Genomic DNA, 25,012 nt, shown 5'->3' with positions numbered 1-25,012 from the left:
CACAGTGCTGGTTGAAGAGATAAACAGACAGATGTAGCAGTGCTGTATATGAAGCTTTTCAGACACAGTGCTAGTGGGGGAGTAGAATAAAGATGTAGCAGGGCTGTATAGGAAGCCATTCAGCCAAAGTGATGTTAGGGGACTGGAGTAGCCACATGTAGTTGAGCTGTATATGCATCTATAGAGATACATAGTGTAAGGTTTATACACAACTGAAGTACAGCTGTAATGGAAACAAATCTGCATCAGTGCTGGTGGGTGGGGGTTGGTCAAGCTTTTGAGCTAATGTATAATATGGAATTATAGTTTTTGATGCACAGAATGGGTGTAAAAGGTCAGACAGAGATTTTGTGTGTAAAACTGTGCAGAACAGCCACGTGTTACTGTACACTGAGCTCACTTCACATGGCTCTCTGATGATTCCCCAGCAGGGGGAGGGGCCTCACAGACACTGCAGGCTGCCAGACTGATGAGTCATACTCTTCACATGAACTAGCATGCAGGACTCAGCTCTCAGTGTGATGTCATAAGGAGGCGTGGTCGGCCTTCACTCTAGCTGCCTAAGCCCGCCCTGCCTTAGCAGCAGAAAAACCAGGAAATGAATTCTGCTGTAACTGCAGCTCAGGCTGATTTAGCAAGATGGGAATACCCCTTTAATTATTGCTGTTTCTTCTAATTGGTAATTGAGTGATATCTACCATCATCCATCATAATGGATAACTCAATGACATTTTTGTATACTTACACAGAGTATTCACAGCATTAATTTATTTGTGGCCACTTTGGATAGTACACAATTCTTTACATCATATTGGAATTGTAGTTTGCATAATTGTGTATATATATATATATATATATATATATATATATATATATATATATATATAACTTCCTTTGCTCCCATTTAAATACCAGCCAGTTGATTGGATTATTTCTTATTTTATCTACCGTGCCAGAAATCTGAATTAGGATGGCTATCTAGCCCTTAGAGATAAGAGGTGCCGTTTATCTGCAGCTAGCAGCAGCGGGTCGTGACGTCCTTGGTTGCTAGCTTCCGCCCTGCGATGTTTCCACCCGCCCCATTGTTCACGTGGCTTCCTCTCTTTCTGTGGAGCGCATGCTCTTTGGCGTGTGCTCCACATGCGTTCCATTGAGCGGTCAGGGGAGGTGGGGACTAACCAAGGGGGCACATCGGTGGCATTTAAAAAGGGAGGTAAGCGCTTATGACCGCGCACCCTCCCTACACTTACTGGCAGTGAGACTGTGGTTCGGTGGTGGGGGGGGGGGTTCCTTTTGCTGTAACTTGGCTGTATTTGTTAGACCAAAACTTTACAGCCTCAAGCACGTTGTCCTTTGCTCTAAACGTATGAGCTGCCATGTTAAGCTTATTTGGGTATTTTTGAACTTTTTTTTATTTGTGTTTTTTTTGTTGTCCTTTTTTGAATTGCAATCTTCACTTTTATTGCCCCTGAAGAGTCCTCATTTGGGACGAAACACGGCATGTCGGGACATAAGTGAGGGACAGATTGAGGTTTAGACCCCATATAGGGACAGGTTCCTGAAAGGGTCGCCCCTATCGGGGCGGGTGCTCTGTATGTTGCTAGTTAGGGACCATTAGCCCCCTACCCATATATTAGGCAGGGATATCAACTAGGGTTTTGTAGGTTTTGCCTTCATTCAAGTAAGGGTGTGCCCCGTGGTCGTGCTGCGGCCTGCAAAATGCGGGCCGCAATGCACGAACAACGTCCGAGGGGCAGCCGCAGCAGATCGCGGACCCATCCACTTTAATGGGTCATGAACATGTCCTATCTTTTTGCGGAACGGAAGTACGGGACGAAACAACACGTGATGCGGAAGGCACACGGAACGGTGCCCGTACATTGCGGATTCGCAAATGCGGTCCGCAGTACGGCCATGGAGCGCACATGTTCGTGTCGAAAAGGCCTTACCCTGACAAGAGCACTCGTTCCTCTACTTTGCACCTGGCAAAGACATACTATCCGGGTTGGGCGAGATCATTCCATTATTATTATCCTGGAAGTATCTGGCATATTGGCATTGGTGGTATAGGTATTTCTCACCGTGTTGTATATTGTGTGTAGAGTTTTGTATACACCTATTTTAATTAATCAAGTAAAAGTTATGTTTTAAAAGTACAACCCAGGTCTTTTTGGGAGAACTTGTTTAGATCTGGAGAGACCCCACACCTGTATAGCATACCTTTAACAGGGTTTCAGTTATTCCTGCTGTGTTCACTTTGAATCAAGCAAAATCCATATAATCACTGTAGGAAAGGATGATGATTCAAGGCCCTCTATTCAGTCCTAGGCTACATTTCACTGACAAATCGATGAATAAATGTATGAAATCAGCAAGACTCTTAAACACTGCTGCCTAATGAGAGGAATGTTCTCCGTTTCTCACACTTTAGGTTTCACATTCAGACCACCGCTACAATTTAATCAGGGAGATAAATCGATATCAAGCGGCAGATGGGCTCAGAACAACCTGATTCTTTCTGTTATTTCTGTGCGAGCTATTTCACTTAAAATTCTGCAATGTTCCATTGGCGCAAAAACCAATTTTCAGAAAAATAAAATGGGGATAAAGAACCTCTACTTAGCCAAGGGTGAAAAATGCAAGTAGCGTAAAACTAAAAGCGCAGAAAGGAACTGTATTACATTAGCAATTCATTTTCTGAATGGAGGAAAAAATGAAAAAACGAATTCTACTGGGACCTGGTAGCTCATTACCAGGAGGTCGGAGTGCCGAAGAGACGCACTGCCAGGGACTGGGGCACACTGATGGAAGAAAGCACTTCATGGGTTCACGCTCACTCCTGTACAAACCAATGACCTTCCCTGTGTAACTCTTATAACCGCACAGACATTTTATTTTTTCACTAAAATTGCTATTCTCACATTTCCTATATCACTCGGCTTCAGACTGCAATTGGCCAGACCCTAATAAAAAATACAGCATTGTGAAACTGAATGTTAGCTTGGAAAATTAGTGTCACCGCGGTCAACAGGGCCTTTCAGGACTCGTTACAGTTGCTCCTTACAAGCAGGGCTGCCGCATGGCGCCGATAGCCACAATGATAGGAGGAGATAGGGCTGTCCAGAGAGGGCAGCTGATGGATTTACAGTACATTGCCTTTTGTTTTTCTAGGGGGCGCTATACCAAGTATCTAACAGCAATATATACACACACAGGACAAGGGAAGATCTCAGCAAGATAATGCCACATTTAAAGGGAACCTGTCACCTGCACTACACGCACTCCCTGAGGGGCAGTCCCAGACTGTCACTTCAGGGATGGCAGTCAGTCAGCGCACATAACCGCAGCACTGACTGCTGAATAAATTTTGTTTTTCGACCTAAATACTTCAATAAAGATTTTACCACATATAACCGCCGCACTGACTGACTGCTACCGCTGCTACTTCCGTGAACCACTATGTCCTGGGTAGGTAGGCTGCTGCGAAGCAGCTGCTCCACCCCGGGCACGTTTGGCTCCCGACCTCCCACTGCTGCCACCCTGCTGAATCCCTGCCAACGTGAACTCAGAATGTAATTTTTCTGTTTGTACTGAAAAAAGCCACTAAACGCTTTTGCCACAAATAAGTGCACCAGTAAAATGCATATATATCTATTTACTTTTTTTTTATTTTTACTGTAATACACCCCTATACGCTTTCAACAGAAATTACTGCAGAAGTGAACCGAGCATATATCTTTATTGTTGGACTGAAATAGGCCACTATACGCTTTCACCAGAATTAACTGCAGAAATGCACTGAGAATATATTTTTTATTTTTTTTACTGTAATACGCCCCTATACGCTTTCAACAGAAATTACTGCAGAAGTGAACCGAGCATATATCTTTATTGTTGGACTGAAATAGGCCACTATACGCTTTCACCAGAATTAACTGCAGAAATGCACTGAGAATATATTTTTTATTTTTTTTACTGTAATACGCCCCTATACGCTTTCAACAGAAATTACTGCAGAAGTGAACCGAGCATATATCTTTATTGTTGGACTGAAATAGGCCACTATACGCTTTCACCAGAATTAACTGCAGAAATGCACTGAGAATATATTTTTTATTTTTTTTACTGTAATACGCCCCTATACGCTTTCACCAGAAATAACTGCAGAAGTGACCTGAGAATATATATTTCTTGTTGGAATGAAATAGGCCACTATACGCTTTAACCAGAAAACAATAAAATAGTGCGATGAGTATATATTTTTCTTATTTTACTGTAATACGCCCCTATATGCTTTCATCAGAAATAACTGCAACAGTGAAGTGCGTATATATTTTTCTTGTTGTACTGAAATACTCCCCTATACGCTTTCAACAGAAATAACTGCAGAAGTGAAATGCGTATATATTTTTCTTGTCATACTGAATAATATACTAAGATATAAGCCACTAAAGGCTTTCCAACATGGCACTTGCAGCCCAATAACAAATAGCTGGAATGACAGGGCTGTCTAATGGCTATTTGGATCCCCAAAAAAATCTTTCCCTGCACTTGTAAATCACTTTCCTATCAATGTCCCTAGCGCCTTCTGACGTCTGTCCCTGCACTCTGAACGCTGGAAAATGGCAGAATCTAAAATGGCTGCCGTATTTAAAGGGCTGTGACATCACAGGGCTGGCTGGCTGCCAATTGGCTGCATGAAGGCATGTCAATCTGGGTGATCCCACCTTCCCAGAGTTCCTTGCCCATGTCCTCACACGTGTAGCCGCCATTTTAGGAAAATTGCGATTCATTACCATGAAGCGCGAGGAAATTCGCATTCGTTGCGAATCAAAGTTTTCCTGAAATTCGGATCGAATTCCACTGCGTCAGCTTCGATTCGCTCATCTCTAGTTTTAAGTAAAATAAACAACGTCCTTTTCCCTAAATAAAGTTACATTTTATTTATTTTTTAAATAGGGAAAAAAAGAAAAGTAGACAGAGTAGGCATCGCCGCGTCCTTATCGACCGGCTCTATAAAAATATCACATGACCTAACCCCTCACGTGAACACCATAAAAAATAAAAACTGTGCTAAAAACATTTTTTTGTCACCTTACATCACTAAAAGTGCAACACCAAGCGATCAAAAATGAGTATGCCCCCCAAAATAGTACCAATCTCAACTTCCTCTTCCCACAAAAAATGAGACCCTACCTAAGACAATAGCCCAAATAAATAAAAAATAAAATGGCTCTCAGAATATGGAGACAATAACACATGATTTTTTTTGTTTCAAAAATGCTGTTGTTGTGTAAAACTTAAATAAATAAAAAAAAAGTATACATATTAGGCATTGTCGCGTCTGTAAGAACCTGCTGTATAAAAATATCACATGACCTAACCCCTCAGGTGAACACCGTAAAAAAAGATAAAAAGGGTGTCAAAAAAGCAATTTTTTCGTCACCTTACATCACAAAAAGTGTAATACCAAGCGATCAAATAGTCACATGCACCCTAAAATAGTACCAATCAAAAATGCTTTATTATGTAAAACTGAAAGAAACAACCAAAAAAGTAGACATATTTGGTATTGTCGCATCCGTAACAACCTGCTCTATAAAAATAGCACATGATCTAACCTGTCAGATGAACGTTGTAAATAACAAAAAATAAAAACTGTGCTAAAACAGCAATTTATTTGTTACCTTGCCTCACAAAAAGTGTAATATAGAGCAACCAAACATCATATGTACCCTAAATTATCACCAACAAAACTGCCACCTTATCCCGTAGCTTCCAAAATAGGGTCACTTTTTTGGAGTTTCTACACTAGGGGGTCTTCAAATGTGACATGGCAACTAAAAATAATCCCAGTGAAATCTGCCCTCCAAAAACCATATGGCGCTCCTTTCCTTCTGCGCCCTGCTGTGTGCCTGTACAGCAGTTTACGACCACATATGGGGTGTTTCTGTAAACTAAAGAATCAGGACAATAAATAAGTTTTGTTTGGCTGTTAACCTTTGCTTTGTTACTGGAAAACTTTATTAAAATGGAAAATCTGCCCAAAAAGTGAAATTCAGAAATTTCATCTCCATTTGCCAATAACTCTTGTGGAGCACCTAAAGAGTTAACAAAGTTTGTAAAATCAGTTTTGAATACCTTGAGGGGTGTAGTTTCTATTATGTAAGCCTCACAAAGTGACTTCAGACCAAAACTGGTCCTTAAAAAGTGGGTTTTGGAAATTTTCAGAAAAAGTTCAAGATTCGCTTCTAAACTTCTAAACCTTCTAACGTCCCCAAAAAATAAAATGTAATTCCCAAAATGATCCAAACATGAAGTAGACATATGGGAAATGTAATGTAATAACTATTATATGAGGTATCACTATCTGTTTTAAAAGCAAATTTTGTATTTTTTATATTTTTTATAAAAATGAAAAATATTGACTGAAATTTACCACTATCATGAAGTACAATCTGTCACGAGAAAACAATCTCAGAATGGCTTGGATAAGTAAAAGCGTTCCAAAGTTATTACCACATAAAGTGACACGTCAGATTTGCAAAAATCAGGATTTAAGGTGAAAAGTGGCTCGGTACTAAAGGGGTTAAAGATGGTGTGTGTATGTGTAGCAGTCTGCATGTGTGTATGGGTGTAGCAGAGCTGTACGTGTTACAGAACTGTATGGGTGTACATGTGTGTAGCAGTGTTGTATGTGTATATGTATGTAGCAGACCTGTATGTGTGTAACAGAACTGTATGAGGGTAGCAGAGCGGTATCTGTGTATGGCAGTGATGGTGTGTATAGCAGAGCTTTAGGACCTAGAAAAAAATTTTTTTCTAATTTTATATTGTCTAAACCTGGGGTGCCTCTCATAGTCTGGTACATCTATATAAAGCGAAAAACACGGTAAATGAAAATGAAGTCTTACCAGATATTTTAATGACATTAATTTGTGTCCACCCACCAAGACAAGGGAACCTTGTATAGATGAGAACCTACTCTAAGGCCTCTTTCACACGGGCGTTGTGGGAAAAGGTGCGGGTGCGTTGCGGGAACACCTGCGATTTTTCCGCGCGAGTGCAAAACATTGTAATGCGTTTTGCACTCGCGTGAGAAAAATCACGCATGTTTGGTACCCAAACCCGAACTTCTTCACAGAAGTTCGGGCTTGGGATCGGGGTTGTGTAGATCGTATTATTTTCCCTTATAACATGGTTATAAGGAAAAATAATAGCATTCTGAATACAGAATGCTTAGTAGGTGATCAATTGAGGGTAAAAAAAAATAAAATAAATGAACTCACCTTCTCCTCTTGTTCGCGTAGTTCCCGGTCTCTTCTTTACTTCTTTAATGATGAGCTGTGGGCTAAAGGACCTTTGGTGACGTCAGATCACATGCTCCAATCACATGGTCCATCACCGTGGTGATGGACCATGTGATTGGAGCATGTGATCTGACGTCACCACAGGTCCTAGCCGATAGTTCATCTTTTAAGAAGTAAAGAAGAGACCGGGAACTACGCGAACAAGAGGAGAAGGTGAGTTTATTTATTTTATTTTTTTAACCCTCAATTGATCACCTACTAAGCATTCTGTATTCAGAATGCTATTATTTTCCCTTATAACCATGACCTTATAGACTGTCACCTAGCAACCATGCGTGAAAATCGCACCGCATCCGCACTTGCTTGCGGATGCTTGCGATTTTCACGCAACCCCATTCACTTCTATGGGGGCTGCGTTGCATGAAAAACGCAGAATATAGAGCATGCTGAGATTTTCACGCAACGCATAAGTGATGCGTGAAAATCACCGCTCATCTTAACAGCCCCATAGAAATGAATGGGTCGGTATTCAGTGCGGGTGCAATGCGTTCACCTCCCACATCGCATCCGCGCGGAAAACTCGCCCGTGTGAAAGAGGCCTAAACCCTCCTTGGGAAACAGTCTCTGCAGTGTAAGAAGGTAGTGAGGATGTATGAAGTCTACCAGTGCCAGAGCTGCAGAATCCCTGTCTCTGTAGCATGACAGACAATAACTCCTAGTCAGGGGCGTACATAAAAATCACTGGGCCCCATAGCAGGAATCTAAAATTGGGCCCCCAGGTATATAGTAAATACAGCAGTGTATTGACACCTCGTACCTCACATATCAGTACACCGCTGTATATACTATATATCTGTACACACTGCATCTATTATACCTCGTACCTCACATATCAGTACACTGCTGTATATACTATATACCTGTACACACTGCATATAATATACCTCGTACCTCACATATCAGTACACTGCTGTATATACTATATATCTGTACATATTGCATGTATAATACTGTGTAATATATGCAGTGTGTATATATATATATATATATATATATATATATATATATATATATATATATATATATATATATATAGAAAGGAAAGTTCAAGGCAGCACTCCTCAGTATAAGAAGTTAGGGTGCCAGCAGTGGAAACACCTTACCAAGGTGTACAGTGTAGATAAAGAAAGACACCGCGGCACATCCGTTTAGTGAAAAGAGTGAGACCCTTTATTCACCCATGCTGGGTGAATAAAGGGTCTCACTCTTTTCACTAAACGGATGTGCCGCGGTGTCTTTCTTTATCTATATATATATATATATATATATATATATATATATATATATATATACACACACACACACACACACACACACACACACACACACACGATATAACGCAAAGATAATCGAATCGCGATAATCGGCAAATGCGATTTGGCGATTCGGCCGACCCGAAAATGCCACGATTATATATGAAGGGGCCCCTATTGATAAAATGTCCTCTGTCCTATTGATAAAATGGCCAGCCTCTGTACTTACTTTCACGATTAATGCACTGCAGCGAGTGGGAGCGAGCGAGGCGGCCGGCCGGCGCGTGACTGACGTCACTTAGTCACGCTCCTGCTTCCTGAATTAAGTGGGAGGAGCGTGACAGTGACGTCAGTCACGCGCTGGCCGGCTCGCTCGCTGCCGCTCTCTGCAGTGTGAGTGCATTCATAGTGAAAGTACAGAGGCTGGCCATTTTATGAATAGGAGAGTTATGTGCGCAGTTTAGGACACATGAGGGGACACATAGGGCCATGAGGGGGACCAGCATAAGATGCTATATGTGTGTCTTATGCTGGCCCCCCTCGTGGCCCCATGTGTCATAGCACACATCCCCCATAACGGTGTCCCCCGCAGGTCCCCCATAACGGTGTCCCCCATAACGGTGTCCCCCGCAGGTCCCCCATAACGGTGTCCCCCGCAGGTCCCCCATAACAGTGTCCCCCGCAGGTCCCCCATAACAGTGTCCCCCGCAGGTCCCCCATAACAGTGTCCCCCGCAGGTCCCCCATAACAGTGTCCCCCATAACAGTGTCCCCCGCAGGTCCCCCATAACAGTGTCCCCCGCAGGTCCCCCATAACAGTGTCCCCCGCAGGTCCCCCATAACAGTGTCCCCCGCAGGTCCCCCATAACAGTGTCCCCCCGCAGGTCCCCCATAACAGTGTCCTCCGCAGATCCCCCACATAACAGCGTCATCCACAGATCTCCCACATAACAGCGTCATCCACAGATCTCCCACATAACAGCGTCATCCACAGATCCCCCATAACAGCGTCCTCCACAGATCTCCCACATAACAGCGTCATCCACAGATCCCCCACATAACAGCTCCATCCACAGATCCCCCATAACTATGTCATACCCAGCCGCATCAGCGGCTCATATGGGAAAATCCAAGCAAATAGACCTCTAGCACAATTCCCTTAAAATATCGCATCGCATACCGTTATCGCAATTTTTAGGGCCCTAATCGCAAATCACACAAAATTCCCATATCGTGCAGCCCTAATATACACACACAGAGCAGTGTATTGATGTGAGACATAGGAGGTATAATACTGTAGATGCAGTGTTTACAGAAATATGTGGTCAGTTATACATTATGGTCACTGTGTGTGTGAGGTACATGAGGTAGTGGTCAATGCAACTGTCTGAAGTATTATACATGAGTGAGCAATGAGTAAAAACAGGGCATGGGGGGGGGGGGTAAATGATGGAAAGTGGAGGACCTCCTCTTACCACTCCATTCCAGTCTGTATGGATCAATGCAGAGCTGCTTGTGAACTTCTAATACTTGCTGTTAGGGGTTGAAGGACCTGTGATGATGTCATCACAGGTCCTGGCAGATATACCTTTGAAACCTAGGAACTACACCATTTTTGATGCAGTTCCTTTGCTAGATTCTGCAGGACCTGTGATGTTGAAGATGATGTCATCACAGGTCCTGGCAGATGCACTGTTCTAACCTGGGAACTACACTTTACACTGTGCAGTTCCCTTACAGGACCTCTGATGACATCCTCAAAGGTCCTTTAGCTTTAGAAAGATAAACAGGAGCAATTAGGGGGCGGGGCCTCTCCTCCACTTCGGGCCCCTCTTTCTCACGGGCCCCATAGCAGCTGCGTGGTCTGCCTATATGGTAGGTACGCCACTGCTCCTAGTGGATAAGGCAGCCAAGAACCGTCTTCAAACTGGTTGTGCAAGTGGGTGCATGATTTTTCCACAAATCAGTTATTTCACCCACCAAACCATGCGGCCACTTAATCAATTACTAAACGTGCCCACTTGTTATTACTCGTTTATGCTTTGAGAAAAAGCTGAAGAATATGTAGTCTTTATTACATCAATGTATATCTCAAAATGATCTATGCCACACCAAAGATTTGTCTTGCAAAGTGGTGCTTTAGGGTACTTTCCCACTAGCGTTTTTCTTTTCCGGCGCTGAGTTCCGTCCTAGAGGCTCAAATCCGGAAAAGAACTGATCAGTTTTATCCCCATGCATTCTGAATGGAGAGCAATCCGTTCAGGATGTCTTCAGTTCAGTCTTTTACTGATCAGGCTTTTTAGAAAACCGTAGCATGTTGTATTTTTACCTCCGGCCAAAAGTCCGGAACACTTTGACTGAACGCCGGATCCGGCATTTTTCCCATTGACTTGCATTAACGCCGGATCCGGCGCCGTGTGTTCCGTCAAACCGGATCCGGCTTTTGCATGTTAAACCCGAAAAATGTGCAGAAAAAGTTAAAGTCCATAAATGGCGGATCCGTTTTTTCCAATGCATTTTTTTCATTGTGATCAAAATCTTGATCAGGAATCAAATGTAATCCGTTTTCACACGTTTTTCCCGGATCCGGCGGGCACTTCCGGCGACGGAATTGCCCGCCGGATTCGAACAACGCTAGTGTGAAAGTACCCTAAATACATCCTGTATATCTTTACATAATCAATTGTCATCCAGATATAGAGACTATATAAGTAGATTATTGGCCATATAAAAAGTCCCAACGTTTCGGTCAAAACTGACCTTTTTCAAGGCATCTGAAAAATATATTAAATAGCAAACATGAAGTATTGGAAACACAAAAGATCATGTCCATAAGTGTAGGGCAAGTGGCTAGTAAACCTACTATGGATATGATGTTATATAGTATTTTTCTACAGTATATTAATTAATATGCATATAAGTATATATGACTGTTTATTAACCACTATGTTTATTAGCCACTTGCCCTATGGACATGATCTTTTGTGTTTCCAATACTTCATGTTTGCTATTAATATATTTCTCAGATGCCTTTAAAAAGGTCAGTTTTGACCGAAACGTTGGGACTTTTTATATGGCCAATAATCTACTTATTTAGTCTCTATATCTGGATGACAATTGATTATGTAAAGATGTACAGGATGTTTGCAAGACAAATCTTTGGTGTGCCATAGATCATTTTGAGATATACATTGACTACGGTCCTCTATGAGCACCCAAGTTTAAAACGGGTGTGCAGATCTCACCTTCTCCAAATGTTTATTACATCAGTGACATAAAAAAAAAGGGCTGAAAAAGTTAAAACCACTAAAATGGCATATACAGAGGGGTGCCATGATGAGCACATACCCTCAACCAGACCCCTACACAAGAATATCCAAATATGTATCCAAGTTCCTTACTCTAGGCTTTGTAAGTTTGGGCAAATATTTGCATATTTCGGGGGGGTTGGGGGGAACCTATTCTTCTTTTTCTGTTGATGACGGACTGACGAATGTTGATTATTACTTAATATTTAAGCCATGGTTTGAAAAAAAACTGTTGCACTAGCGTACCATTCTGCAGAATCCTCATTCGATTCTAGGATCAAGCTGAAGACAATGAGGCAGATCTATTAAAAAAAAAAAGATATCCAGGTAATGATGACCTAGGCCAGTGATGGCTAACCTTCAGCACTCCAGCTGTGGTGAAACTACGACTCCCAGCATGCTCCATTCATTTCCATGGAGTTCTGAGAAGAGCCAAGCATCTTGGGAGTCGTAGTTTTACCACAGCTGGAGTGACGGAGGTTAGCCATCACAGACCTAGGCCATTATCACATCAAAGGGGGTCCGAGTCCCGGCACCCCCGCCGATCAGCTGTTATAGTGAGCTGCCACTCTCACTGGAGCTCTGGTGTGCGCAGCGCCGTACATTGTACAGTGGCAGTCATTGGCATCGCAGCTCAGCTCCATTCACCACAATGGGGCCGAGTAGCAACTAAGCCATGTGACCGTTGTATGGTGACGTCACAACAGCTGGTCGGCGGGCGTCCGACACCTGGAAAGATAGGTCATCAATATAATTTACCAGATAACCCCTTTAAACTGAGTTAAAAAGAAAAAAAATTCTGTGTTGCTTGCAGACAGTCTTCTACACCTCCCAACTGTCTGAGAGCCATCACACTGAAGACCATTGCAAATAACACCAGGCTTTCCGCTGCTTTTCCCGGCATTTCTTTCCAGTAGCTTGGAGTGCTGCGGCTCGCCCCTGTATGTTACAACACGTGGTGCACGCTGTTTTCAAATTAAGTTAATGAGTATCCTCTTTGTAGGAACACATTTGCTATAATTGCATTTTGCAGGTGTAAAGGCTTCTCAGACTCCAGAAGACCCTGACCATCTGTGTAATTACAAGGGGCTATTACTGAGACAGAGGAGGGTGGAAGCGAGCCATATGTCTGCACGTCAGCAAGACCAACTCAGTTACATTTGTAAGAAAATCCATTTACTAAGCTCAATCTTGGTGATTTCAGAATGGCAAACCTCTTTATGTGGAATCCAATAATCATTGGAGAAATCAGTATGAAACCAACTGACCAGTTCTAGACTCAATGAAGATTTGTATGTCAGTTTCTGTGAATAAAGTCGTTTTATAGATACATAGCCTGATACGAACATGCACTGTAACAAACAGAAGCCAGGAATGTCAATGGTCCTGCTCTATCTGCCTGTAGAAGAAGGGGAGCAGAGGGGATTTACTGCTGTGATCACTAGTGGAGGGAACACCTGCTGGGACTACTGGGGAAGTAGAGGGGAGGCCTGCTGGGACTACTGGGGAAGTAGAGGGGAGGCCTGCTGGGACTACTGGGGAAGTAGAGGGGAGGCCTGCTGGGACTACTGGGGAAGTAGAGGGGAGGCCTGCTGGGACTACTGGGGAAGTAGAGGGGAGGCCTGCTGGGACTACTGGGGAAGTAGAAGGGAGGCCTGCTGGGACTACTGGGGAAGTAGAAGGGAGACCTGCTCTGACTTTTGGGGAAGTAGAGGGGAGGCCTGCTCTGACTTTTGGGGAAGTAGAGGGGAGGCCTGCTCTGACTTTTGGGGAAGTAGAGGGGAGGCCTGCTGGGACTACTGGGGAAGTAGAGGGAAGGCCTGCTGGGACTACTGGGGAAGTAGAAGGGAGGCCTGCTGGGACTACTGGGGAAGTAGAAGGGAGACCTGCTCTGACTTTTGGGGAAGTAGAGGGGAGGCCTGCTCTGACTTTTGGGGAAGTAGAGGGGAGGCCTGCTCTGACTTTTGGGGAAGTAGAGGGGAGACCTGCTCTGACTTTTGGGGAAGTAGAGGGGAGGCCTGCTCTGACTTTTGGGGAAGTAGAGGGGAGGCCTGCTCTGACTTTTGGGGAAGTAGAGGGGAGGCCTGCTCTGACTTTTGGGGAAGTAGAGGGGAGGCCTGCTCTGACTTTTGGGGAAGTAGAGGGGAGGCCTGCTCTGACTAGTGGAGATGCCAAGTATGACAGTTAAACTGGTGATGCAAGGGGCCTGTTTTTGCGGCAGGAGCAGGTTGGGTGACATTTCTGGCATATCCTGTGTATATGCTATGCCATAAATATCCACATAAGACAATCCCTTTAACTATTCACAAAAACCGTTTTAACAGAGGCTTTAGACAAAATATGTGAGTTTTGCAGTCTAAAAAAAGCATACAATAATGAAATAAGTACATACATATGATACCAAAAAGAAGCACACACCTTGAGTTGCCAGTCAAAATCTTTCAAATATGCAGATGACATAGCGCATGCCCTCTCCACCAAGGCATCTTTAATTTCAGGTCTTCTACTTGTCATGCACCTGATAATCATTTCCTGATATTCTGGATTTAATCCGCTTAGCTCCTTAGAAATCTTTAAAGGCAAGAAAAGAAATAGAAATGTATTTGGACACATCCAGAACGATGGTATGCAGCAGCAATCCTGTACATATGCAGTTCTTGCATATTGATACCTGCCAAAGAAGAGCAAAGAAACTGCATGGCAGAAGAGGCAGCGCTGACCTCCAATACGGCCGACGACGATAGCTGTCAGAGGCCCAAGTGTGAGCTTACGGCACAAATCATGGGCACAGTTCCAATCCTGTTCCTATCCTATTGCGCTTTGCAATCCGTACACTTCTGTTATGCAGGAGAGGACTCCTGCATAACGCAAACCAGACAGATCCGTTACGCAGGTCATAGACCTCTATTATGACGGAATGCCTCTGAAGGCATTCCGTTATGGGTTCTGTCCTTAAATTGCGTTATGGTCCGTGGTAACGGAATCCATAACGCATTTCAGCATATACTCGAACACAAGCTTGAAAACTTGAAGTTCGCTCATCCCTAGTAATAATAAATAAAAATCAACAAATACAAATCGGACATTGGGGAGATTTATCAAAATAGGTGCAAGGGGAAAACTGGCCTAGTTTCCCATAGCAACCAAACAGATTGCTGCTATCATTTTGCAAAGGTGCTCTGAAAAATGAAAGGTGGAAGCTGATTGGTTCTTGTGGGAAACAAAGCCAGTTTTTCTTTGCACCAATTTTGATCAATCTCCCCCATTGCTTGTGAATTGTGGTTACATAGTTAATACGGTTGAAAAAAGACAAACGTCCATCAAGTTCAACCAAGGGATAGGTGGGGACGCGAACCCCAGAAGGAAGTGAGACTCAGATTTCTACACGTATTCATAAGCATTGATGTTTTTTACTTTTAAGAATTCGTCTAAACCCTTTTTGAAACCATCTACTGTTCCTGCTGTGACCACAGCAATTGCGGACAAGAATAGGACATGTTCTATTTTTTTGCGGATCCACAAATGCGGATGTGGACAGCACATTCCGGCCCCTTTGAAAATGAATGGGTCCGCACCTGTTCTGCAAAATTGCGGAACGGATGCGGACCCATTTTGCAGACATGTGAATGGACCCTTAAGCAGCTTTGACGCTTCCGGAGACTGAACTTTTTCTTCTCCAGTCGGAGGCATGCCCCTTATCAGTTTAGTCGCTCTCCTCTGTACTTTTTCCAGCTGCAGTGCGTCCTTTCTATGGACTGGTGCCCAGAACTGGACTGCGTATTCCAGATGAGGCCGCACCAAAGTGGTAATATTACATCCCTGCCCCGCGAGTCCATGTCCATGGTTCAACAGAAAAATTTATAAAACAAACTAATGAAACTGGCCTGGACAAAAATGATGGTAATCTTAATTTTATATTTTGTTCCACAACCTTTTGAGGCAATCACGCGATTCTTGTAACTCTCAATGACTTCACACCTGTCCACAGGTATTTTGCTCAACACCTGGTGAGCAAACAGCTGTCTCAGGTTTGAAGGTGCCTTCTCCAGACTGCATGTTTCAGCTCCTTCCACGTACGTTCAATAGGAAGGCCACTTCAGAATTGTCCAAGCCATTCTTGGATGTTTTTAGCTTAGAGACCAAGCTTTCAGACACTGGACATTTCACCCCCGAATTCCTTGATAGTCTTGAGATTTCAATATACCTTGCAAAGATTCAAGACACACTGTGCCAGATGAAGCAAAGCAGCCCCAAAACATAACCGCGTTATGTCTTCTCATGAACTCCGTTCCTACAGAGATTCAGCTGCAGATCTTATCACCTGTATTCAGGATCATAATCCCTGACAAGCAGAGAAGAGGATGAGGCAGCTCTTTAGATCAGTGTCCTGAAGTAACTTGTCCTGCTGTGTAGTTAGGACAGGTTTTGTGTGTACCAATAGGACGGTGGCCATTTTATTTATGAATATATTGATAATAAAGTAATATTTAAGTATTTTCAGTAACTTTATTTTATGAATTCCCAGAGAACCCCATTGCTTACCGACCAAGTTTATGAGATTTTGAGAAATCTCACTCACATGCTGCATAAAAGAAATCTGCAGAGTAAATTAACCTGCGGTGCAGATTTTAAGTCTGCAGCATCTCAGTTTATGCTGCAGATGTCCAATGCGGTTTTTAGCCTAAAAAAGCGTATTGAGGTCTGTTAAGGAGTTAATAGAAACAAGCAGATCTGCCATGTGAAGCAGTGGGGAAGGCCAATATCCAATGACAATGCCAGTTGGGGCCAGATACGACTACAGCTGGCTACAAAGCAGCAGAACTGGAGTCATCGGTCGTCCACCTGGAAATGTCACCACTGGAGATGAGCGAATTTTTCAAAAGTTTGATTCAGCTGATTCGCCGAATTTTACAAAAAAAATTCGCTTCGTGAGCATTTTTTTTTAAGTAGTGGGTGCAATGACAAGGAGCAGCGATAGCGCCGACCCTCGTCATTGTACCCCTCAGATGCCGCGTTAAATCAAACTTACCGCCTTCATATGCTTGGCGCGAGATTACGTCATCATGCCGGCCAACGTATGACGTCACCACGCACAGGATTTCGGCCGAGATCTTCAATCAAGATGGCGGCTGGCGGCCCGTCGCGAGCAAATGGAGGTGGTAAGTATGATTTCTTTTTTGTTTTTTACACCATTTCAGGTTAAATCGATTCGCTTACACGAAGCACGAGGAAATTCGTAGGATTCGATTCGCTCATCTCTAGTCACCACAGTAACAGACTAACTTAGGGAAATAAATGGCGTATAGTGACATAAAAATTTCTCAAACAACATAGGAACATAGTTTGGATTTCCTCTCTTAAATGGGGCGGTCCAGCCTTTTTTAAGTGATGGCCTATCCTCAGGTTAGGCCATCAGTAGCTGATTGGAGGGGGATAACCCGCAGCCACACCGATCAGCTGTTCTGTGTAGCTCCGTCACTGGAAGTCAGCACCGCAACTACACAGCACTAGCATGGACCGTGTTTGTCACTGCAATGCTGCTCCCATTGAAGTCAATGGGAGCTGCACAGCAGTTGCGAGTGCGGCCCACTACATTGTAGACAGTGCTGTGTAGTTCTAGTGCCTACAAAAAACAGATGTTCGGCAGGGATGCGAGGTGTTCCTGCTGATCAGCTACTGATGGCCTATCCATCACTTAAAAAGGGCAACCCCTCTAAGGCCATCGGCCAGATTTACCAATACTAGGTGTCATTTATTATAACTCACTGCACTTTTGGTGTAAAAAAGTTGTACAGCCCCACTTTACGGCTTTTTATTTATTTATTGCCCTTCTACCTCAATTCAGGCGCACACATCTACCAATTGTCCATATTTCCCCTCTAAAGGCAACCTGCCACCTCTCCTGACGTGTCAGTTTTAGGAACTACTTGCATTCCGACATTTCAATGTAATAACATTTCTGGAGCATCTATTCTTATGACTCTATATTGTACCATTCCTCTGTTATTCCTACTAGAAGTGTATGAATACAGGTCGATCTGGTGTTACCTATCGAGGGTGTGTTCCTGCATAGTCTGCCACTGGCTGCACTGGTTGGACACTGATAACTGGTAACACTCCGATGGACCTTTATTCCTAAACTTCTAGCAGGAATAATAGAGTAACGGCTCAAGAGACTCATAAGAATAAATGTTCCATAATGGTAATTTCACATGGAATACAATTATGTACTAAAACAGACATGTCAGGAGAGGTGATGGGTCCTCTTTCTTCCCGTAATTCAAGGTGAACTAATAAACCGCGGCTACTTACCTCATCTGAGGCGCCATCTTTGCCAACAGTAGTTTTAATAAAAGCGGTGATGTCCTCTAAGACCGCCAGCCATTCCCTCAAGTTCCAGATGCTGCCATAGTCCTGAAATCGAGGCTGCGCCCTGCCACAAACGCCATCGATAACTTTGTGAAGGAACTAAAAAAGAAATTACAGGAGAAGCTCATGAAAAAAAAGGTTTTACGGTTGATTATCTCAGATTAACCTTTTTTTTTTGTATAATGTATTCCTCCCACCATTTAGAGTACAGCCACACGTAGCGGTCTGCTTCGGAAAACGGACAATGCACAGTCTATCAGGCCGAAATGTAAAGCAGTAAAATCCACACCAAATCGTGCAGGGTTAGCGGGGGGATTTCATTTCAGAAATGCTGAGGCTATGCCACATATTTCACCCTGTACATTGCGAAAGGTGCTATCCTAGGCAGATGTTGGCGGTATAAAATGACACACTGTGGTGTCTACATACCGTTACATCAAAACTTCTGAACAATCCGAGGAGGGACAACAGCAGGTATGCCAAGTCATGGCTCTAACTCCTCCCAGTCTCACCCAGTCCCTTTACTGCCATCACACGGTAGTTATGCCCCCGAACAGCAGTGTAGACCCTTAGTGTTGATAAAAAGTAATACTCACCTAGCCCTGTTCCTCCGATGATTGAGAACATCAAGCTCTACCTCACAGCAGGCGTGATGTGGTGACGTCATGATGCCCGGGCCTATTCCTTGGCCTGTGCGCTCTCAGCAGGAGCGATGATGTCACCACATCCCGCCGGCTGTGGAGGAGAGCAGGATGTTCTCTGTTCAACAGGGCTAGGTTAATATTACTTTTATGGCGCAGCAGGGAGCTGATGCCTACCAGCTTGATCACTACATTCAGCTCGATCTGTGTCCTTAGAATGTATATCTTAGATATATCTCAGCCGTCCTAGGACCGTGAGACAACTGCTGAAATCCAGGATGGTTGGAAGGTGTGTTAAAGGGACTCTGTCACCACTTTCTAACCCCCCCTTTTAAAAGTATTGTTATCTCCATGGCGCCCCTGTGATTACAAAGGTGTTGTTAGAAGATAAATTCGCCGTCTCCTTTTGATAAAAAGAGCTTTTATCTAACCTGTCAATCTTCTTGATAAGGTGCCCAGGGCGTTTCTGTTGGTCTCAAGCTGCCGCCCGCCGCCGCCGCCGTTGGTGCCCAGCTCCTCCCCTGATGCTTTCAGCGCCGCCTGAATGTAATGAAATACGCCTCCGGCTCTCGCTCAGTGCCCCCTCCTCCTTTTCAAAGATCCCGCGCGTGCGCACAGGCCTGTGCCTGATGGGCCCGTGCGGACATTTACAATCAGCCTCATTGAGCGAAGTGCGCATGCGCGCACTTCGCTCAACCTCCTCATCAGACGAGCACTGCAGCCAGCTGGCTGCAGTGCTCGTCTGATGAGGAGGTTGAGCGAAGTGCGCGCATGCGCACTTCGCTCAATGAGGCTGATTGTAAATGTCCGCACGGGCCCATCAGGCACAGGCCTGTGCGCACGCGCGGGATCTTTGAAAAGCTGGCTGCAGTGCTCGTCTGATGAGGAGGTTGAGCGAAGTGCGCGCATGCGCACTTCGCTCAATGAGGCTGATTGTAAATGTCCGCACGGGCCCATCAGGCACAGGCCTGTGCGCACGCGCGGGATCTTTGAAAAGGAGGAGGGGGCACTGAGCGAGAGCCGGAGGCGTATTTCATTACATTCAGGCGGCGCTGAAAGCATCAGGGGAGGAGCTGGGCACCAACGGCGGCGGCGGCGGGCGGCAGCTTGAGACCAACAGAAACGCCCTGGGCACCTTATCAAGAAGATTGACAGGTTAGATAAAAGCTCTTTTTATCAAAAGGAGACGGCGAATTTATCTTCTAACAACACCTTTGTAATCACAGGGGCGCCATGGAGATAACAATACTTTTAAAAGGGGGGGTTAGAAAGTGGTGACAGAGTCCCTTTAAAAGGGGGAAATGCATGGCGGACAATATGGCGTGGGCTCTGAAGCGGAGTGTGCTCTATATGCAGCTGGTACCGGCTCTGTTATACAGCTGACACCTGTAAACTACCGAGAAAGAAAAAAAGAGTTAACCCATCCACAGTCAATGAGAAAGCAGTCTGACAGAAGAAGGGGGTGGGACTCCCTCTGTCACCCCCTGCCCCTTGCAACGCAATTGCCTAATGAATGTCCCCAGGCAGAAATCCTTTATATGCTGCAGATCCGCAAGCCCCATCCAGTGGAGATACTCTGCATGTGACCACTGGGGTAACCACAGCAAGAATTGACAGATCAGGTTTTTTCTACTTCAGCTACTTCAAATCCACACACAAAAAAGTCTGCACCCTATCAAGTAAGCAACAAATTCTGACTGAAAAAATAAATAAAAGGCTATATATGCAGTAACCCCCTGGTTCACTTCTAAAGGGTTAAAGGGGGTAGTCCAGTTTTTGCAATTTGCAGCATCAATTAACAGGAAACAACAGAATACTAATTGTGATTATCTGTAATGCTCCATTTTCCTGTACTCCATCGAGGTCACGTGACATTTTCCGCTATGTTGGGTCCCTATCCTGATAACATCACGTCTTAATCAGAGCTGTGGCAAGAATAGTAAGGCTCTGCCCTGTAGACACAGCATCACCTTGCCTCTCAAGGCGGTGTTCTGCTCATTCTCCTGCAGCTGCCCTGTACATGTGATGTCAGCAATGATTATGTGTCTTAGGCCTCATGCACACCACCATTGTGTGTTTTGTGGTCCGCAAATTGCGGATCCGCAAAACACAGATGGTGTCCGTGTGCGTTCCGCAATTTGCGGAATGGCATGGACAGCCATTAATGTAACTGCCTATTCTTGTCCGCAAAACGGACAAGAATAGGACAGGTTACATTTTTTTGGCGGACCAGGGAACGGAGCAACAGATGCGGATAGCACACGAGTGCTGTCCGCATCTTTTGCGGCCCCATTGAAGTGAATGGGTCCACATCTAAGCCGCAAATACTGCGGCTCGGATGCTGACCAAAACAACAGTCGTGTGCATGAGGCCTTAGGGTGGGCTTTAAGCAGGCTTGGATCCAGGGTTCCAATCAGGAATTTCCCCCTTTTTTTTTTATTTACGACGTTTACCAATCACCATAAATAATATGTTCACTATATTATTATTATGATTACAGGGATACTAAATCGTGTTTTGTGATATTTCATTAACAAAAACACTAAAAAACTGTAAAACTTTAAGGCACAAAAATCCCATCTTCACAGCATAGCTTTTCTATAGGGGAGGGGGTAAGCCAGCTGATTACTCTACAGAAGGTCTGGGCTTCAAATCTCACTGGGATCTGTAAAATGATCTTTACAGTAAAAGATATGGCATAAAAATTGGATTTTTTCATTTATGGTAAAAGTTTCAATTTTCTGCAGTTATTGTTACAAAAAAATATATATACTGTAATAAAATAAAGCAAAAAGCAGTAAAGTTTTTGTAACATACTTGAAATATCACAAAACAGTATTTGTATCCCTGTAATCACAATAAGCTGTACAATATAGTGAACATATTATTTATGGCGATTGGTAGATTTTTTTTTTTTTCCTTTCGTTTCAGTAATATTCTATTTATTTAGAGTTATGTCTGTGAAGAAAATAGCTTTTTAACCACTTCCCACCTGCGCCGTCTGTGTGCACCGGCTCCCCTTATCCAAGATCGGGGGAGCCGGATGATGAGTGCAGCAGCCCGAGCCCTCCTGAATGATCCGAAGCTGCCGCACTTAAGTGCCATAGGAACACAATGTAATCCTCATAGATCTCAATGCTGGTGAATTGGAGTCTATGAGAGAAGAAATATGATAAATGTATATATATGTATATATATATATATATATATATATATATATATATATAGGTATATATGTGTGTGTGTGTATGTATATATGTATGTTCCGTGATCACTCAAAAACGCAACCATCGATTTCAACGAAACTTGGTATACACATCGCTTAATACCTGGAAAGAAATCTTGTGGGGGTCATACGCCCCTACCCAGCAGCCGCATGGAGTTTGTATGCTGCTCAAACAGTTTTTGCTCCACATATTGCTCTGTAACTCAAAAACTCATCGATCAATTTCTACTAAACTTGGTGACATATCACTTACTATCTGGGAAAGAATACTGTGGAGGTAACATGCCGGTACACAATGAGTTTCTGTCTGTCCCGATGTCTGTGTTGTTCTTTATGGGCGACTAAACGACTAGACCGATCTTCACCAAATTTGGCACACAGGTACATCAGGTGTCCGGGAAGGTTTTAGACCGAGTCTCAGCTCTCTAGGATGTACCGTTCATGAGATATTCCCCAAAAAATTACCTGCATTAGCCAATAGAAGCCTGCAAATCTTTCTCTTCATATCCCAACTACCATACACAGGGTCACATGTCCCTTATCAGCCATTAGAAGCTCACAGGCCCTTAGTCTCCACATACACACAGTTTTACTCCATTTTTCCATAACAACCCCCTTCACTGCTGTAGGTCAGCTTTAGGCTAGGGCTACACAACGACAATAAGTCGCACGACTAGACTGCTACATCTTGGATGGATTTTTTGCAGCCGTCGTGTTGCAGTCGCAGCATGTCCCATGTCGCAGTGCGACACCACAGCCTATCATAAAAATAGTTGAGACAAAATGTTGCGCGAGACATGTCATGTAGCCCTAGCATTAAAGGGGCAGTGCGCTGTGGAGGTCACTGTTAAAGGGGCAGTGCGCTGTGGAGGTCACTGTTAAAGAAGCGTTCACTGAGGATGTTACTGTTAAGGGGGCAGACACTGTGGAGGTCACTGTTAAGGGGGCAAGGGGCCCTATTAAAGGGGAAACTGCTGTAGAGGTCACTGTTAAGGGGGCGGTCCCCTGAGGAGGTCACTGTCAAGGGAGTGGGGTGCTGTGAAACTCACTGTTAAAGGGGCGGGCTGCTGCGAAGGTCAAAGTTAAGGGGATGGGCTGCTGTGGAGGTCCCATTTTAAAGTGGCGGGGGTCAGTGTTAAGGGGGCGGGGTGCTGTAGTGTAGAGGACACTGTTGATATCTTTTAGGCTACTTTCACACCTGCGTTCAGGTGTCCGCTCGTGAGCTCCGTTTGAAGGGGCTTACAAGCGGCCCCGAACGCAGCCGTCTGGCCCTGATGCATTCTCAGTGGAGGCGGATCCGCTGAGAATGCATTCGCCTGCCAGCGTTCAGCCTCCGCTCCGCTCAGTGAGCGGACACCTGAACGCTGCTTGCAGCCTTCGGGTGTCCGCCTGGCCGTGCGGAGGCAAGCGGATCCGTCCAGACTTACAATGTAAGTCAATGGGGACGGATCCGTTTGAAGATGACACCATATGGCTCAATCTTCAAGCGGATCCGCCTCCATTGACTTTCAATGTAAAGTCTGGACAGATCCGCTCAGGCTACTTTCACACTTAGAGATTTTTCTAAGTTATAATGCAGACGCATCCGTTCTGAACGGATGCAAACGTCTGCATTATAGGAGCGGATCCGTCTGATGAAACATCAGACGGACCCGCTCCGAACGCTAGTGTGAAAGTAGCCTTAACGACACACACAAACATTAAATGAAATAGATGAAATATACCCGTGCGAAGCCGGGAATTGCCGCATGCGAATACTTCCATACTATTAAAATATAACTCTATTTATCTCATACAGCAAACGGCGAAACAGAAAACAAGGCAAAATGACCAATTTGCCATTTTTTTTGTTGCTTCACCTCCCACAAAAAAATTGAATAAAAAAATGATCAAAAAGTCATACACACCCCAAAATGGTGTACGTGGTTTGGGTTATATTGCTGACACGGACCGGCTATCCCATCTCGGACCGCACTGCAGAGAAATACTGAGAGACATTGCACGCCTTTGGTGAAATGGAAAGAGACTCGGGGAGGACCACTATCCCAGCCGTCCACCCATGTGCACTACTTGAGACCTGTGCCTGCTGCTTGTATTTGTACTGTAACCCCCATCATCTACTCAACAAAAGAGAGACTCTACTGTCACCAAGCCGGCCTGGCCATTGGTCTCCATATCCGGTCCCCTGTTCTCCTGCCTTACACCCCGCTGCTCATCCGCCGCCACCAGGCAGTAGACCCCAAATCCAGGGAGTAGTGCCCTGAGGGGAAGAAGGGTTGCACTGGGGCAGGCAATAGCCACCATAAGGACCACTACCACCGCTCCTTATGTATGTGCGGACTATGCTGTGTGAACATACCCTAGGAATGTAGGGCATTCTTACATTTCGGGTCAGTGTGTCACCTATAAGTATAGTAGTACAGTAAAGATCATATGAAACAAGAAAGGCGCCTGTGGACGGACTGCAAATCCCAGCAGGCCCTGAGTAACCCTGCCCGCCAGTCTCCTCAGTGGACTTACCTGCGGGCACTGAGCTAAGGGCAGCTTCACAATGAGCCCCAATCCCCCCTCTTCAGCACCGTCCATGTCCAGACCGCTGCTCCGATCACATGACCAGATCCTTCGCTTCCTAGTCCAGCAGCCAATCACAGGCGGCAGCTAGAGTCATGTGACCGGTCGAGGGCGGAACGTGAGCAGCTGGCTGTCAGGAGGGGAGGGTAACGTTACATTACCCTTCTTCGTGAGATTTCGCTACCTCCTATCTTCCTCTCGCACCGCAAATGACGTGTGGAGGCGTACCTTAGTTTTGACGATCTGCGCGTGCGCAAAAGGATATTTTAGGGAAA

General features: G+C 44.6%; 1 protein-coding gene across 2 annotated transcripts in view; it reads right to left on the bottom strand.

The window, feature by feature from the left end:
• COMMD8 (COMM domain containing 8) overlaps nucleotides 1-24,804 on the bottom strand; it is a 48,099-nt gene extending 23,295 nt beyond the window's left edge. Inside the window, exons 1-3 of one of the 2 annotated variants that reach the window (XM_040418910.1) lie at nucleotides 24,687-24,804; nucleotides 18,243-18,398; nucleotides 14,349-14,501 (exon numbers count right to left, since the gene is read on the bottom strand). In XM_040418910.1, coding sequence (XP_040274844.1) covers nucleotides 14,349-14,501; nucleotides 18,243-18,398; nucleotides 24,687-24,752 — 375 coding nt within the window. In that variant the 5' untranslated portion in view covers nucleotides 24,753-24,804. Of the gene's footprint in view, nucleotides 1-14,348; nucleotides 14,502-18,242; nucleotides 18,399-24,617 lie in introns of both variants that reach the window. The other variant, XM_040418909.1, reaches the window with a different exon arrangement.
• Between the last annotated feature and the right edge of the window lie 208 nt (nucleotides 24,805-25,012).

Source organism: Bufo bufo, chromosome 2 (assembly GCF_905171765.1).
Source record: "Bufo bufo chromosome 2, aBufBuf1.1, whole genome shotgun sequence".
In the NCBI taxonomy this organism is placed as follows: Eukaryota; Metazoa; Chordata; class Amphibia; order Anura; family Bufonidae; genus Bufo; species Bufo bufo.
This window is presented reverse-complemented; position numbering and strand designations above follow the sequence as displayed.